This window comes from Frieseomelitta varia, unplaced genomic scaffold, assembly GCF_011392965.1.
Source record: "Frieseomelitta varia isolate USP_RPSP 00005682 unplaced genomic scaffold, Fvar_1.2 scaffold_163, whole genome shotgun sequence".
NCBI classification, from domain to species: domain Eukaryota; kingdom Metazoa; phylum Arthropoda; class Insecta; order Hymenoptera; family Apidae; genus Frieseomelitta; species Frieseomelitta varia.
In genome coordinates this window covers 849855-868977 of record NW_025109339.1, presented here as the reverse complement: position 1 = coordinate 868977, position 19123 = coordinate 849855, and the positions used below count along the sequence as shown (strand labels likewise).

The 19123-nt window shown below is 35.6% G+C and overlaps 2 protein-coding genes and 1 long non-coding RNA gene across 4 annotated transcripts in view; 2 read left to right on the top strand and 1 right to left on the bottom strand.

Annotated features, from left to right (window-relative positions):
* The window catches only part of LOC122537883 (synaptic vesicle glycoprotein 2B), a 26639-nt gene extending 16904 nt beyond the window's left edge, over positions 1–9735 (bottom strand). The window contains exon 1 of one of the 2 annotated variants that reach the window (XM_043671525.1): positions 9591–9735. The gene's annotated coding sequence lies outside the window, so the exon portion shown is untranslated. Of the gene's footprint in view, positions 1–1479; positions 1609–9590 lie in introns of those variants that run through there. The other variant, XM_043671515.1, reaches the window with a different exon arrangement.
* Positions 9736–10971: 1236 nt separating this feature from the next.
* On the top strand, positions 10972–13653 carry LOC122537942. The gene is made up of 4 exons (XR_006308741.1): positions 10972–11612; positions 11759–12216; positions 12355–12897; positions 12975–13653. It is a non-coding gene; the product is annotated as an uncharacterized LOC122537942 (long non-coding RNA).
* A 2202-nt stretch (positions 13654–15855) lies between these two features.
* On the top strand, positions 15856–18268 carry LOC122538049. The gene is made up of 3 exons (XM_043671782.1): positions 15856–16500; positions 17010–17471; positions 17578–18268. The coding sequence occupies exons 1-3, from the start codon at positions 16189–16191 to the stop codon at positions 17695–17697; spliced, it is 894 nt and encodes a 297-aa protein (XP_043527717.1). The 5' UTR covers positions 15856–16188; the 3' UTR covers positions 17698–18268.
* The last annotated feature ends 855 nt before the right edge of the window (positions 18269–19123 follow it).

Genomic DNA, 19123 nt, shown 5'->3' with positions numbered 1-19123 from the left:
AAATGGTTTCAAGTAGTGTTGCGTGTACCTGTTATCAAAATGGAAGCGTTTTAAAACCATTTAAAAGTCACTTTTTTTTTTTTTTTTTTTTTTTTGGAAATACACGGTAGAAAAATCTTTATACCGAACGGTTTGATTGACCGTTTAGTGTCGCGCAGAGTGATCAAATCCCGACGGACCTCGATTCGTTTTCCATATTGCATGAATTATGGAAATCGGGTGAATGAAAAAAACACAGAGACGAAAACGTGGAGCATCACCATAAAAATGATCTTTAATTCGTGAAGATTCGGTACAATGTGTACATCGATAAAGTAACAGGAGCATAGACGATCATGAACTGACTGCGTCCTCTGCTTCTATTGAACGTTCTCTAAGCTCGATCTGGCAAACAAGAAAGAAGACGGTTCATTCCTTCTCGCCATCATCTCTCAAAATAACGCAATAGAATCGAAGAACCCAATTGTGCCACTTATGCGAAACAGAAAACACAAAGATATTAACAACGTTAAAAGATATAGTATAACAAAACGTATAGTATATCGTTTTCCAACTGTGTTGCGTGTGTTCTTGTGCGTGTGCGTGTGCGTGTGCGTGTGTGTGTGTGTGTGCGTGTGCGTGTGTATAAGCATAATATTCTCCGCCACGTCTTAATCGATTCGTGATCAGTGATAATCGATCTCAATAAAAATATGCCGAATGTAAATTGTCCGCCGACTGATATATAATATAATTTCTCCTTTTCGTTTCATGCAACTTTTGCAACGGTGCTGCAGATTCTCGTGCAAACGCTGTGTCTTTGTCATACAGAGATTCGTTAAATTATTATTTTAATACGAACACGAACTTCGAACATAGAAACTATATGACAAGGGTACTAAAATGTTCCAGATGTGAATTTTGTGATGAACAAGAACCAGGAATATAAATTATATTCTTCTCCAAATTCAAATTTCCCGCAAACGCGTGAAAATCTGCAGCGTATAGATTCAAAGTATGCCTGAACTTAACTTTTTGGCTGTTAACTAGCTTTTTAGGAGAAAAGAAAAGAAGATCACTCGGCAAATTTTCCAAATTGCGTTGCAAAAACTGCCAGGGACACAATGGAAATAACCTTCGGATGATTCTTAACACCTTCGTTTTGAGAAGAAAAAAAGAAAAAAAAAAAAAGGAAAGGAAAACCCTGAACGAGTCGCACGAGTCGAATGACACACTGACATTAATTATCTTATCGGTATTGAATACTTTACTTTGTCACTCTCCCCTCGTCTGAAACGTAAGTTAAACTTCTACGTTGCGATTAGCTAAAAGTGCGTGTCTCGTGGAGTAACATAACATAAAGAAGAGAAGTTTCTTCTTTTCGAAGCTTGACAGCAGTATCTGATGTTTGATTCAACGTTAAGTTTACCTTAACCAAACGAGAGAGAGAGAGAGAAAGAGAGAAAGAGAGAAAAGAAAAAGAAAAATGATAGGACTTACAGTGTGCGGTTTGCCAAGTCTCGGAGAAGTTGCCCGAATTGGGGAACAACCGAGAGGCAATGGAACGGCGCAAACCTTATATAGGGGAGGCCACGAGGCACCAATATCCCCCACTCTTGCTTCATGGAATCTATCCACACGCAGAGGAGTCGAACAACGAATCGAACCGAGAGACATCGGGGAAAAAAGAACCAAGTTTTCGCGATGCATCGAAAACCAGGATGCAGTTGTTCGATAAATCGACATTTAGAAGATTGGTGCATCTCGTCGCGACGTTTTCTCTTCTTTGGTTCGAAGGAAGCGTGGTAGCGCATGGGGCCGAAGAAATTCGTGACTAACGACAACACGCTTGTTACATAAGCTCGTGCAAACGATTCCCGACGAACATACGACAAGAAAGCGCTCCTTTTTTATTTTTACTGTCTTAATTGTCAGTAACGGATTATTAGCAGATAGGAAGAAGAGTCTTACGTTGACAGTACTGAGAGATAGTATTGTTAGGCTACTGCCTATTGGTAATTTATAAAGTGCAAAAATGTGACGATATTTACATACGTGATGCATGTAACTTGTCTACCATAATACGTTCGATATTTAATATGTAAAAGTAGGTGATGAGTATTATTAGGTGATCAATTACGTAAATTGTGGATGTTTCGTGTGTAAAATTTGAAAGTGCAAAAATGAAGAAACATCTACGTAAAAACTATTCGCAATCACAGAGCGCAGTATACTCTCTGTATAATGTCCAGTAGATAAGAATAATTAGAATAAGGAAAATAACAAAAGAATATAATATATATAATAGAATATTATATATAAAATATTATAATAACAGAAAGAATATTATATATGATAGAATATTATAATAACAGAAAGAATATAATATATATAATAGAATATTATATATAAAATATTATAATAACAGAAAGAATATTATATATGATAGAATATTATAATAACAGAAAGAATATAATATATATAATAGAATATTATATATAAAATATTATAATAGAATAATTATATTGTATTATATTATAATATAATATTGCATATAGAATAATTATAATATATTATATTATATTATATTATAATATTACATAATAGAAAGATATTATAAAAATATTATAAGAATAATTAGAATAGAAAAATATTATTATTATTATATAGTAACTAGTAAATAACGTGTCTACTTTCTGCTTAGATGAAATAATTCTCCACCTGTCTTACGCATATCCACAGTCCAGTTTATCAGAAACTCGATTTACAATGACTGACAATTTGACAAAGGTTGTATGCTCGCAATATGCTGAATCTAAAATAAGAAATCCTTTGTTTTCGATAAGTGAAACTGTTCGCGAGAATTATTGTAGAGTGTTGACGACTCGTCGGAGAATTCGAAACGGAAGCTTTAATCGCACGTGCGATCAAGCTCGAACAGTTGGTTCGAGCTCGAACGAGGATCAATCGAGACGTTCAATTCATTTAAATCAGTTCTCCCAGTTGTTTTGCGTTATTGCCGACACGTTTGATCAAAACGAGGATTCTCCGCTGGTCGAGCAAACGAAACTTAACATTCACTCGAAATCAGATCTATCTAAGATTATTATTCTTGTCAGAGACATAGAACCTAAGCAAAGATTTATTCGTTACATCGAACGCTGCAATATTTGAGATTCATTGTGCATTTGTTAATTATTAATTTTACGCATCAAAGAACGAAGGATCTTTAGTATGTTTGCATCTTGAAATTTCACGGATATTCATTCAACTATTTGAATTTTCATTGTACAGATTTTCTACAAAACGCACGAAAATCCTTATCTAATCTCTGTAATACAAACTCGAGTCCCGCCTGTACTATTTACTGGATAAATTTTCCAATAAAATTTTGCTACAAGTTTCTTACAATATACAAGACTGTCGCGTACGTGTGGCGTTTGAAAGGGAGTTAATCGATCATCTTGATTAATTCGCGAACGCTTCGCGTAGACAGTTTCGAATTCTTTCGTGCCGTCTCCTCGTTGTACAACGATAAATCTGGACAAACACAGTCGGACTGATTTATTATACTTTTCTGAACTTGCACTTCTAGCAGTTTCGCTAGCAACTGATCCCGACGACAGAAGAAAATTTTCGTCGAAGCGCCGTGAATCACGCGATAAATCAACAGATCATAAATCGAATTGATTCTAACGAAAATAAAAAAAAATATACCATAATATTCTGTTTTTCTCAACTTTTACCTAATCGTATCGTCGACAAAATGATAAAAAAATTCCTACTGATTAATGTGTAATTAATTTGGAATGTGTTCAAGGTTCTCTGTTTTAACATTTATCTGAAAAAATTCCTACTGATTAATGTGTAATTAATTTGGATTGTGTTCAAGGTTCCCTGTTTTAACATTTATCTGAAAATTGACTCAACCAGCTTGCAACTGAAAATAGAAAATCGAAATAGAAATTCGAAAATAGAAATCACAGTTAATTGATTCAACAGTGATTCTTCGTTTGAGAATCACAAAAAATCCGGTCTTACCGTAACATTGATTCTATACAAATTAAAATCCAAAGAATTAAAAATCTTCAAACATCTTTTAGAATTAATCGAACCTTTCATTAAAAGACAAAAATGTCACGCAGGTTGCATTAAATTTTTAATGACTAATGGATTTTCAGAATGAGAGAACGTGTTTGAATATTTTCGACGAAGGAGAGCAATTTGGACGGATGATCGTTTGTTCTGTACGACAGAGGACAAATTGGTGGCTCGTATAAATCAATGTTCTCGGTGAGAGGAGAGTCAAAATTGAACGAGAATCCCCGATTGCGCAGCAGGAATATCAGTCATGCGGGTTTACCAATTTGAAGAAAAAGATGGCGCGTCAACGCGTCAAACGTGATAATGGAAATACTGTTTGTAGTAAATCTTACGGTGGCTTAACAAGCGCCAAAGTGGAACCAGATTTTCAAGTCTTGCGAATAACTGAATAAATAACAAAAAAAAAAAAGAAGAAGAAGAAAAATTGTCAATATTTTAAATAGTTTTAACTTCGTGAGAGAAAATCATACAATAATTCACATCTTGGTCTCGTTACATCTACTTTGGCAATATCTTGAACTCGTTTTCTTTTTCAAAACTGATTTTCGTATCTCCTTCGAGAATTGTCAAGATTCAAACCTAGAAACATGTGAAAATTATTTATTATCGCGAATAATTATCTCGTCTCTTGCTTCTGTCCAACTTGCTCAACTCGTATTTCTATCCGAGTGCCAAGATCTAAATTTCCATTACACAATATTTACAATACGTAATCTCGCACGTCTTAGCAGCATCCTCGTGATATTCGTCGAGTACTTTTGCGGGCAAATTAAAGGCGGCTCGCGAGATACGCGAGGAGAGAATATGTATGCATTGTCTTACAACGCAACGGAATTAATATACGCAATGATATACGACTATCATGTAATCGATTGTCTCGCCGCGCAATGATTGTCTCTATTCATTTCTGTTTCACTCGCAGCGCCATGTCTTTCCAAGACACGAGCCGATGTATAGATAGAAAACTAAATCTGAAGAATTGTCCTCTGTGTTTCGCAATCCTCGTTTCCTTCGCGAATTTAATGGAAAAGCTTCGAGACGCGAGGGAGAAATATTATACAAGATAATCGATGATAAAGCGAAACTTTATTCAACTTTATTTAAACTTCATTTCTCCGTTTGAATTCGTAAAAATTATCATTGCGTCATTTACAAAATCTAACTAATTGTCGCCTCCTTTTCTTTCCTTGTATCTAAACTGTTTCTCGTTTTAAAAAGGAAATCTTTCATTCGATGGTTGATGGCAAACGAGGTGACTAAAAGCAAATTTCGTTAACTGCTCACTGATCGTGAGTGGAACAATGGCGTCTCGATCGAAGTGATCAATATTTTTCCGGACTATGGCCTTTAAACGACAATGTTATCGAACAATATCTCTATTTGAATAATTGTTCATTTGCAAACACAGCTAGAATCAAAACGTACGCGGGTAGAATCGAGACAGCTCAAATACCAAACCAAAATCCCAACAATCGAACGATTTAGAATGAAAACACGTTTCCCATTAAACTAGCCTAAGCTACTCTGACTTTTCACTCTCAATTTTCAACCTACATCACTTGACAATCAATCAATCAATCATCTGTTGCTTCGATACTACCCGGGAGTTGAAAACTACTAACAGAACTTGATTCTGTCACATTTTTCGCCTAACTTCGATGTGTAAACGTGCCCGCCGGAATCTGTTCTATCGGATAGCAGATTAAATTGTCGGAAATAGGCGTGTAGAGGGAGAGAGCCTGGTGAATTGTATGAAACGCGAATGCGATCGAACGCGTGTTCAGGTGAACATGCAGACAGTTGAAAGTAACGCGGCGGATTACGCGCGTCCACCGATCATGCGTGTCCGGCGTAGTGTACACACACTACGGGGTTACTCGTAGTGAGTCACCGAGCTTACTTGACGTCATCAACGTGCTCCGGGGGCAATCAACCGGCAAGCAGCGTAAAAATCTTGCGGATCACGCGTCACGTACTGCACGGTTGCAGCCGTGATTGCGTGGGTGGATGCTGCGAGCTGAATGGGAAGCTGAGCGAGCGTCATTTTGGCGGCACCGAGGAAAGATGCGTTTCCACGTCGCGTTAAACTCTTATCGCGTGCACCAGAATTGGCAGAATCCCGTGCTCCAGAATCTCGGTACGCTAATCTTGGACGAGATCGTTCCGTATTAAATAATATTAAATAGGATATTTCACACATTTTCTGCGTTGAGTTGTATTTTGAATATTTTATATTATTTTATATTATTTATTTATTATTTTATATTTTATATGTTTCTGCGTGTCAAGTGCATTTTATCCACTTTTGCAACTTTTAGTTTATAGAAATTGTACACAGTCTACAATCGGGGTTATCACAATTAAGCTATTGCTAGTGAAGTTGTTAATGAACTGATTTTGTAATGTATAAACATTTGGAACTCGATTGTTTGAACTTTGAAATTTTACAAGTCGAAATCTGATTGCCTTCGTCTTGCATGGTTGAACTGATATTGTTAATGGAATTGTAATTGATGATAATTGCATAAGAATTATTCCTAATAAGAAGGATTTATTTCTTTTGCAAAACACAGCGTTTTAGAGTTTTTCTTGCATTTAGCAACCTGGAACGTAGTATGCTAACGTGACTCGTTAGCAATGGCATCCTCATTTAAATAGCAACAAATGTGATCGAGAAAGTCGATTTCATTGTGAAATTGAAACATTTGCATTTCAACCTAAAGGAAAATGAATGCTTGCTGCACTATACGAACCTACGCTCTATTACACTCTCGTTCAAAAGTTTAGAGTTTATGCTGAGATTTCAGAAGAAGTAATCATTTCTCTGAATAAATATAAATGTTTTAACATGGTAATGATATTTAACTATTAATTATATTTACTCAGTTTTAATTACGGTTAGAAATGATACTTATAGTTACTTAAAAAGTTTCTTAAAAAAATTGATACGAAAGAATTAATTTCATCTCTATAGTAAAAATGGTCCTTCAAACCTCTGAGCAAGAATGTATTTATTTAGCTTTAATTAGGATGGATCGTTTGATCGTTTCTTGCTCCTTTAAAGCAAAATTTGCGAAACCGTAAACATAATTTATCATCACGTAAAAATAGACGACACAAATCGTCGAAATGACAAGAGACTTGAAGAACAATACTTAACAATATTATCTGTACCAACAAAATTTGCGTTCTAATGAAGAATGTTACTTTATCTGTTTAACTTCTAATCATAGAAACTAATTTTAATTTGACGAATATGCAACAACAATTTGAAGAGGATTCAGCGTTTGGATTAAATAGATTTATAAAACCTAACAATAAAACCTGTAATAAAGATATCGTTATTATTATTGCATAATTATATTCGCCATTTAACGAGGAGAATCCTTTTTTTTTTTACATTTTAGTGTACTCGTGGTAGATTTTGTAATCTTTCATTCCGATTTATTTACATTTTCCAGTAAATTGATATTATAAACATCGTCATTAATCAACGTTGCTACAATCTATTCAAAAAAAAAAATTGCGATTGTAATCATCTTTTCACGTCACTGTATGATAATAATGCGCTGTTATCTATGTTTATCAAACCGTCTCGAAAACTAGCAAGCAAAACGTGCGCTTTTTCAGTCCATTAGGATTGCACAATTCCTTTGTATTTTCAAAAATTAGTTTAAAGTGGAAATAAACTACTTTAAAACAAAAAAATTTGACTTTTCCTCCCACTTCAGAAATATTATACAATAATAACCATTTAGGAAAAAAGTTGTTTTCTTATCTTTATGTGCATAGAACAAAGCACTAAGTACCCAATTAATTTTTCAAATTTAAATTCGGAAATTTAATACTGATATTTAATATTTGATAAATATTAATATTTAACAAAACTCTTTGTTCCTTTTTATGCTACGTCCTGACAGATCCTCTGCAACTTATCACAAACTTGAAATTTATGATGATGATGATATCAATATGTGGCAATGACGTTGAGTAAATTTTTTTTTCTATCGGCTCGTTGGAACGCGTAAATCAAACTCAGATGTCGGAAAATTACGATGTTTCGCATGAAAAAGCATCGTTCTAGCAACGATGTTCCGGGCGTTAATTACCTAATGCGTTACTCAACCGCTAACTCGGACTCGTTAATATTATTATGTAACTTACACAGTTGATCTAAATTTTGCATAGGAGAAAAATTGAACGCGATATTTTTTTTTTTAAATATTAATTGTCTCTCTTGTGGAATCGAATTGAAAATTACTTGGTTTTATCAATATGCAATTTTAAACAATACACACGTTTCAAAAGGACATATCTGAGGTACGATTAAATTTAACGATGATCAAAATATTAAATTTCATTTCATTAACTTTCACCTTTTACAAATGTTCTCAACATCGTTCAAAATTATTAATTTAGAAAATTTCGCGACATCGAGTTATTTATACAAAATAAACTCCCGTCCTTATCACCAATATGAAAGAATAAAAAAAAATACACCGCTATCAATTCTAATAAAATCAATTTGTCAAAAATTTAGTAGAAGTGACGGAACAGCATCACTAATAAGTAAAATATCATTCGAATTTTTTCTGTGTATAAAACGTTATATCGTTGCATCTGCTCTGTGTTCATACGTGTCACGAATGACCAGTATGATCTATTTCCGCTTGAAATCCACTAGACTTATTATCGAGCACAGTAAGCTGATTTCGCGATGAATTCATTTGATCTCTCTCTTTTTCTCTCGTCCCCTATTAAACACTTTGCAACACAGCTAGGAATCGCACGAAATACTACTTACGTCAGTTCATTTAATTTAACCTGGCGCGTGAATGAAACGCACCTCACGAAAACGTAGCGAATCTTTAGTTAAAGCAATAAGGAAGTTTGAATTAAGTAATGGATTTAACGAGATCAAGCCAATAACAAAGTTACAAATTGATGTACAACCACGGCCGTATTTTTCAATTTTAATTTGAGTCTCGTACTTTAACCTAATTACACGATAATGCGAAATCACATTTACCAATTGTAACTTATACTAATGTAATGTTTCGTCGTCTTATTAATTATACTGAACATTGTTATCAAACTGTTAAAAAATTTATTGTCATTAATTTTCATATAATATTTATGTATATATATATGTATTTATCGATCTGATTAGTTTGATCGAAATTAGGTTATGGATGCCACTATCGAGATAAATCGCATATCGACAGGTGGTCCTACAGTAATATTTACATGTAATCATAGACTTAAAACGTTACAATACGTTTTCATGCTCTAAATATTAGTTACATTAAGATAACTATTATGCATAGTGCTATGTTTGAAATATCGTTTGAATAATTAGTTTATATGCGTAATTCATGGCATGGATTCCCTAATAAACGCTCTTTTCCGAGAGATTTATCACTAGAACGAAAATCACTAAAAAAAAGGGATGTCCAACGACTATTTGAAACGCGAAACCAAAGATTGAAACTGTCATAGTTACTCACCTAATCATAATATCTCGTCTCGAGACGATTCCAAACCGGCAGAAGCTCATTCAGCGTAGAATTCGCGTTACCTTTTGATACAACACTCCCGATAGCACTTGTGTTTTCTGTTTCTTCTTCTTCTTCTTCTTCCTTTTTCTTTTTGTTTTCTCTTTTATTACGATCGAAGTCGCGAAGGATTCGGCGAAGCGTCAATGGAGAGATAACTAAATCACTACGAAGGGGTCAGTTCGCGGCGAGTACGTCTGTCAATCTGTTAGTACAACTGCCAACTCAGGGACGTCGCACGGGACCGCGAAATCAGGCGGCCCCTACCCCCCTCCCTGCCACCTTGCACAGCACTAGAAAAAAGGTGTACCTCACGCGAAGGGGGATAATAGACGACCATTGACAGCTTCACGGAAGTAATAAAACTCACGGTTAAGGATAACTAGCCAAGCGCGAACTTGCCGCTGGATAAATAAATTCACGCACTGGACCGGAAGAGCATCCCTCGCACCCTCGGAATTCGATTTCGATCGACGCGACGAATCTTTAGGAACGCAACGGAAAGAGGCGCAGGTGCGTCCATTTTTATCGTAAACAAAGGTGAGATTCATATTACGTAAATTCGTAATATTTCTACGATTCGTATTCTTCGTGTAGATTTGTGTTATTTATCTGGAAAGTTGCGTAGATTTAATAATATTCGTTAGCAGATTTCTTAAATTTTACCAGTTGTCCTCCTTAAATTTTCAATTTTATACCCTCGTTGTTTGACCTGAAATTAAGAAGAATATAGCCATTTACAATTAAAAATAAGAAATCATAAATTTGAGTACAGTGAGTATTATAATTGTATCGATTTATTTAGTATATTACTCGTTTTGCAGATGATAACAATTACGTTCCCTTTTTATAGGACATTGTCTTCTTGATAGAGATCAATGAAACAAACGAATGAAATTACATCCGAGGATCAAATTAGCGAAACATTACGCGAAACGATCGTAACGTTGATTCTTCAATTTTCTTAAGCGTAGAATTCCTTAATTACTCAAGCTTGGATGTATCGTTGTAATTATTCAATGTTGCATGCGTACACTGAAAGTAATTACATGAAAGAAAGAGGTCACCAAATGATCCAACCGATATACTAATTCCAATCAGGTTCAAAAACATGGGTCAATCACTTTGATGAAACATGTATGGTATGCATCTTACAAGAATTTTTTGCGTATATTTGTGGTAAAAAAAATTTTTACAGAATAATGCTATTTAAAAATTTAACAATAATCCGTTCAAGAAATTTTGAATGAAATATCTCATGAACAATGCAAATAAAAGAAAAATGAATTTAGTAATTAAAATTTAGAATTAATTAGGAAGCGCGAATTTGGACTTTGAAAAAACAGTCCATATAAGGAACCACTTAGTGGCTTCTGAACGATGGAAGAGTTTTTACAGACCAACAATAAGTGTGTGTTATCTTATTATAGCGAAATATTCGAATTGTATGTGCTGGCCCAAACCTGTTTGATTCGATTTTGCATGTGCTTATTATAGTGCTCATAGTACTTGAATGGATCTGCACCATTTATTTATGAATGATAAGGTGTGGTAAGTAGGTGTTTACTAACAATAAGTCTAAACTCAAAAAGATTGCTTCCAATTTTATTATAATCTCAATACAAAATCGAAGTTTTTCACAGACCATTACCATGTTTAGGATTGCCAATCACCAATTGATCAACAATTGTGAAATAATTTTTCCACAAATAGTAATGAAACACATCTTTCAAAACTGTCCAAAAAGAACTCAGTCGCAAATTTCTGGACTAAGATTCTTTATTATATTCCAATGAATACAAATCTTCATTAATAAATTGTATAAGATCATCATTTAAAAGATAAAATAGGAAATTCAATGATCAATTCGTTGAAGAGATTTACAGAAAGTAATGCTTTTCATTGAAAATATACGAGAACAAACCTAACCTCCATCTTTAGCGAACATGGAAGGGATAACTAATCAAAGTAAAGGTGAGTAACATATTTTGGACGTAGAAGATAAACACGGCTGATCGTTAGATCAGCTCAGTGATAGTAAAATGTAAAAGGCTGGTTATCTAACACACCCCTGTGCCCTGTTCGAGTTAAATTACTATAGAAGACTTTATCCACTTTAGGCATCGGCCGTCAGGCAATCATCCTATTGCCGTACCATAGTATCATGAATGATGGTAAGAAAAGCTACCGAGAGCCGGTTGCCACGAGTTCCCCTGAAATACTGTGTGCCTCTCACTCACATGTATTCCCACGGTCCAGTTCGCTGCGAGAAAACAATATGAAACGATATTTTCAATCGTGGCTGTGCGGATCACTGTCAAGACACGTGGGTCGTCTTGACGGATGTCGTGCTGGTTGATATGTTTGTCAGCGGCTGGTTGACATTTTAATAGACTAGAGAAGGATAAAGCACAATTGTTACCAATCTAAGGTAATTCGAGATCAGATAGGTTATCGAGAGAGAGACAAACGATATGCATGCCACCTCTTATCCATGAAGCAAACGAGAAAATGGAACAATATCAGATTACGTTTGGAAGATTCGTGGCGAAAGTTTAAGAAATCAAATAATATATAGGTACATTATAAATTTTTCAAACTGTCTAATTTAGCATCAGATTGCTCGAACAATTCGTAGCGAAAATTTAACTAGAATTAGATTTTAGAAAATTGTTTCGATAATGAATTCCTTAAATTAATTTTTACGATTTTCCAGAATATTTTATCTCTTGCTTGTAAATCATTATCGTAATATACTTCCCCCACAAACCAGAAGTGGAAATTAAACGAATAAAACGGTGTGGAATGCCAGAACGTGATACGTTTGAATTTTTCTTAAGGAATTCGTCGCGCGAAACGCTGCCAATCCAGAAAGCTTCTTATTGCGTCTCTTGCCACTTTAAGAAGCAACTGTGAGATAATGACCCAATTAGATGTCATTTACACGTGACTCATATCGTCAATTTATCCATGTCCGGCTGCCAAGCATTAATGTTTTACGTGTGTGATTATCCACATTTGGTATAGAAAGGTAAACCGCATCGAATAATGCACAGACAACGTCAATAAACTACGTGCAAGGTTTGGTCAAGAGAAATCGTTTGTCACATGGCTTGTAACAACTTCTATCGGCAGACATTTCTAATTTCGTAGACAATTATCCGTGATGATTACGGATTACAAAAGGAAAATATAAACCTACTTTTCGCGTTTACTGTACATTAAAGAACAACTTTCATCAGAACTACTTGAAATTCTGGTATTCACATTACGTAAATATATACCATTATTTTATTCGACTTTTAACTAACATCAAATTTCTCTCTCAAATTGTAGCACGTGAAGAATTAGAAGAGGAAATTTACGATAAGTCGTAAGCCGTATCTATCTTTCGTATATGTCAAAAATTTAAAAAAAAAAAAAGGAATGTGATGATAGATGACGATTGGAAAACAGAGAATGGTTAAAAATGGGTTGAAATGGAGTAGATGTAAAAAGAGCGACTGATAATTGTCGACAGAGCGTCTAGCAGCGACTCGAATCACTGAGAGGGGACGCAAAACTAGTTCGTCGCCGAATGACGTAGTAGCTCTCATTTTCTTGACCACCTAGTATACACATCCGGTCGGCTGGGCACTCTGCAACTTTCCTACTTCATTCATCGACGCATTCTGTGGCCTTTGAAGGTTGCACAGGCAGAAAAGAGCGGGCACGGTCGCGCGCCGCCGATCAGAGTCAGCCGGCGTACACGCCGACCAGTTTCAACATAATAATTCCTTCTTGGAAATACACCGTGGCTACCACTACATTCTACATCATTGCGAATACCAATCGTATTCGTTACATGTGAACCTCCTCGCCAAGACTTTGCGATGTCGTCTTCCTCCCATACATCGTTTTGTACCTTTTTTTACTCTACCGAGAAATATATTGTCCAAGCGATATTACGTAGTTACGTAACCGCAAGAGTATTAGCTCGAAAATTTGGAAAAATGATTAGAAAATTTTTTATTTTTAAGTAACATCTTAAAAAATAATAATTATTTAACATTATATACTTACTATTAATGAAGCTTTTAACATTACAACATGAAACATTCCCTTTTAATACATTTTCTATTGCTTTTTAGTTTCGAATCTAGATGTACATCTTACTACTTACTGATAACTATGGAATTTGTGTGTAAAATTTTTTTTAATGACTATTAATTAATTAACTCCAGGTAATTAAATTTCGTGTAAATGAATGGTATTTTCCTGCAAAAAAAAAGGTATGTACATCTTTTTAATTCATCTTCCAAATTTCTTCTTTACAAGTTTTTGTTTGTACAACAAGTAAAGATTTATATTTAGTATGCAAATGTGCAATTAAAATATTTAAAAAAAAAATAAAATTTTGACAAAGATGATCTTTTTTTAAGTTAACGATAGATAATTCTTGTAAAACGTGATTCCGCCGAGAATTTAATAAAAGATAAACAAACAACATGAATGGCGAACCATGCAACTGTACAGCAGGAAGTTATAATGGCAGGAACACGGCATCAATGAAATGGGAAACTACCAATGACTGGAATACTATCGTCATCCCCGACAATCTCTACGTCACCTTTGGGTTAGCAATCGTGACGTGGCTTTCACCGAGTACATTGACGGGACCGCCATAAGTATTGCAATTTCTCAAAACCTATACACAATTTTCATTAAATATCGTTATTATTACTCTCAAATTAGCATATTTTATTTTACAGTGCATTGAATACCACTGTTAAAAAGATAAAAATTCCTCCCAAACATTCCTTGAATCGTTCCAATAATTCAAATTATCCAAGAGGGGGAAAAAGTAGTAATTATATATTCTTCTTCGTTCTTACGATTGATTGCACCGACCGATGAAGCAACTGTAACAATACTTATTATCATACATAATTGTATATCACGTATACAGAATAAGCTTGATAGAGGAATAATAAGAAATTAATCCCAAACATAACTTCGGTGTATCGTATATCCGATTACAGTGGTTTAATCTCTGTGCAAACATTCTCTGTGAATAATGCAGCGGCGAGAATACGGCTGGGAACGGTGGCCGATACCAGGCGAACTCCGCGTTCCGTCGAAAATTCCGTTCGTTCGATTCTCAGAGCGCACACAGGTATTCGCGCTTGTGACCGTGCACGTGCGCGAGAGCACTCTTTCGTGGGGAAGGAGGTTATCGACGGCGCCTCGCTGAGAAGGAGAGTAAAGAGAGAAAGGTGAACAGAGGGCAGAGACGAGAGAGGAAATACAGAGGAGATAGTTGAGTCACCAACACACTTGCAAAATGCATGCCACGTTCGACGTAGGTGTGCGATGAGATCGTGTGGAGCAGTGTACGACAGTGGTGGACCGCGTGCTGGGATACATCGATGGTCAATGGTGGGGAGAAAACGTGAATGATCCATAGATGCCTGTACCGTTGTGTGCACCATTCAAGTAACCTGTGTTAGTATACAGGGCGATCCAAAATACGTGCAAGGCATTCAACTGGCTTGAAAACTATGTCGTGAAATTAAAATGCATAGACGATTGCAAACGTTGTTTTCGAATTTGTGCTATGATAAGTTTATGATAAATGAATTTGTAGAAATTCATAAAGATCTGTAATTATTATTCCTGGTTTGGTTCATCAGAACCTTCTTTTCATCTCACTTACTCTATATATCTCCTCATGATCTTAAGATCCATGAATCAAAATAAATGACTGTCCAAAATATGAATAGAATCTCAATCTGTTGTTAAGATTAAATTAAGATTCGTTCGTTGAGAAACGAATCTAACACTGATACTATTAGACTGAGTATCGAGTTCCTTAAAACTTGAATTTGACGCGCCAGTATTATCCAATTTTGCTCCACTTCCAATTACTACAACGAATTTGCTATAAACTAAAGATTTATTTTGTATTAATAAAAACACGACATCAGAATATCCGCGTTGGTGAAAAGCGTCACGAAGATGTTCCGGAAACAGGAACATGACATAATGGTGTGTGAAATTTTTAAATATTTCACAACACGTACGTGAAATTGTTGCTCCGTCCTTTGGTCATTGGACCACCGTATTTTGTAACATTCTATAGAATGTCCAGCGTATACACTGATGGAAGGGAACGGGCTGGTAGTGGACTGTGGTGGGAAACGTGAGCCACGGGGTAGGGATAAGCAGACAGAGGAGTGGGAGGCGGTTAAAGGTTCGGCTTCGGAAATGGCCGCGGGAAAGTAGAGAGCGTTACGTCGTCTGGCAGGCGAGCCGAAGTTTTTCGTGTGCAGCGCTCGTTAATCGCTTCGAGCGTCAGTTCACCGCTTCACTCTCCAACACATCGTCTACCATGTTTTAAAAAGAAAAAAAAAAAGCCGTAAAACGTGGTACCATTTTCAAAAAATCGCGATTAGTGCTTGCGACTAATCTGCTGTCCCTCTCTATCTCTATCTCTCTCTCTCTCTCTCTCTGGTGAGAGTGGTTCAGACACATACCGGTGTCTCAAAGAGATCAGAGTGCGTGCACGAGGATGGCCGGCGACGACGTTGCACCATCAAACAATGAGATCCTCGCGGACAGAGAGGGGCAGGGTGCGTCAGTGCGGGGGGAACCGCATTCCAGAGTGGGCGGCATCCTGGAATGCGATCCCCCCGGTAACAAGAATTCGCCGAGCCAGCGAGTCCCTAACGACGACGACTGCGCCGACGGAAGCGCTCACACTGTGATCCCGCACGATTGTAACGGAGGCGGGGGGACACCGATTGCCGGCGATAACGGCCCTCTATGTCGATATGCTATCGGCACTGCGCATACCGCTATGTCTTTTATCGAAGTTTGCCAGGTAACTACACGCTTATCGATACTTTCGTTTAATCAGTCTTGTTCGCCGAAGTCGTCCAACGAAACTTTCATTTAATCCGTGTCCGTTTTCAACCGGCTGTACGCTCGAATTTCATCTTTTCTGCACGTGCTCGTAAAGGTTCCGACTACGAAATTCCATCTTTCGTTGTGTTTTGCTTATTCGGTAACAACCTCGGTCTGAATATAACTTGATTTACGTCAGACCGCTGGAATTTGCGAGATTCGATTCTGCGATGTTCCACATTTTGCACTATCCGCGACAGAGATTGATAATTTCGAAATTTGGTGATCTAACCCTAAATTTGGCTCAACGTTATAAGTCAACGTACATGCGAGAACATTGTGCTGTTCGGCTGTTCCGAGTAATGAGAGCGAAGCACCGTTAATCGTCCAATTACTATCCCGCGTTTCTCATGTGTATGGTCGTTTGTTTTAAAATGCTGAATGTGACCAACTGTGCTTGAAATAACGAAAAAGAGACACTTTCAGATTCGACTGCAGCACCTTTTCCCGCAGCTGGTCTCGTCCTCGCGGTATAGATCCTGCGAAAACTCCATAGAACTGACTGCAGAACGGTTAGCGAACGATGTGATACGGTATCTACTGAAGGAGGACATATATCTGATATCTCAGAATCCAGTTTCCCGCAGTATGAGACACAATGTGTATCAGATGTTGAACAAGCACAGTATCCTCTTCGCGAGTATGGTAAATCGTCTGAACGTTATGCCGGACACGGCTTACGAAGCGTTCATGGGTGTTGCCGACGAATTGTTCCTGCACGGCGTAGTTACTTGGGCGAGGATTATTTGTCTGTATGCATTCACGGGCAGACTCGCTCTGTGGGCACGGGACAGACGGATGCACGCCTTGAAGAAAAAATTACCGCTTTACGTCTCGAGATTCATTGGCGAAAAAGTTGCGGATTTTATCAAAGTATACGGGGGATGGGTAAGTGCCGTGTTTTTGAAAATGAAGTACTTGTATGTGAAGGTTGTGTTCTGAATGCATTCAGATCTTTGTTACATTAATGTGTGCATGTACTGTATTTTCTTAGGAGCAACTGTGTATAGAATATCCTGTGGCTGAAGAGATAAGTGGAGCGATTTGGAGATGTCTTATAATGACAGGTGCTACGCTTGGTGTGGTTGCAATCATCTTGACAGTGACCTCTTGATATAGTCTTAGAAATTAATTTATACAGGGTACGTTTTGCGCGAGATTTTCCAATCGTACTTATTTCTTATCAAAATACGTTGAGAAACAATTCTGGAAGTTTATATAAGATCTTTAACATTGGCACGAAGAGTGAAATTGTGTGATCCAAAAGACATCTTACATCTTGTGAAATAAGTACAGGATATCAATTAAATGTTAACCTTGCAACCTGCACAATTTTCATGTCAGTGTCACTCAGCTTAGAATTATCTTACATTTTATATAACTCCAACAAATGTGTAACATAAGTGAATGATAATGATACAAGTTTCCTATTATATTCATATTCATGCAGCTCGGTGGACTAGTTAAATTAGTAAAAAAAAAGGAATAAATCTTATTTAATATTAATCTAGATATTTTATCAAAATAATTTTATATAAATAATACTCAAAATTGAAGTTCCAGGTATTTTATACCGGCCAAGAATCTCAAAATTCTGTTGAATTTAGGTAGAATCAATCTAAATATATTTATTTATAATTTATTTTAGGTAGAAAATATATTAATAAATTTCCTTGTCAATCAAAGATCATTATAATGAATGCTTAGCACTTGTTTAAAAAAAGCAGTTAAAATAACAATGCTCATTGAATATACAATAACATTCTTTTTTTTTTAAATGAATGAATGAATATACGTGATAGTTTCTAATGACATTGCAAAAATTTTTATACAAGTATTCAGAGACAATAAATAGTTTCGTTGATTTAATCAATTATTTTTAAACCTGTAACAAGAAAAATCATCTATCAGTCAGGTTTAATGTTTCATATATATATGTATAAGTGTTTGATAGCATATTTTGTATGGACGAAACATTTAGATGATATATTTTCAACTCTTTTAATATAAAACATTAGCAAATGCAAAGGAGGCTAGATGATTAAATTCAAGTAGCTGATTTTTATGATAAATGTTCATTCAGACGATCCCATCAAAAATTTTAATTTCTTATTATACACTTAACAATTACAACAATTTATTATAGTATTACTCGATTCTACATTCTAAATGCTATCGATGTCGTAATATAAAATATATCACGGAAAATATAAAAACTTAATATATAACATAAACAATAAGTAGATATTAAACAACAATCACTATTAATTTCAAAAACAATTACTTTTAAATATACTTGTTTATATGTATTATAGTACTTTGCAAAAACTGAAGAGAAAACAGAATTCGTGTAAAGATCGTAGTATTACCAAAAAAGTTCAATTCTAAAAAAGATATCTTAAAAAAGAACTAATATTTTTGCTCTAGAGTTATTAAAAAAAATATATTTAATAGATATTGATATAGTTTTATTTAAAATAGCATACTTATTCAAACGTAAATACAGTCTACGTACTACTCAAAATATATTTATTTTTTAT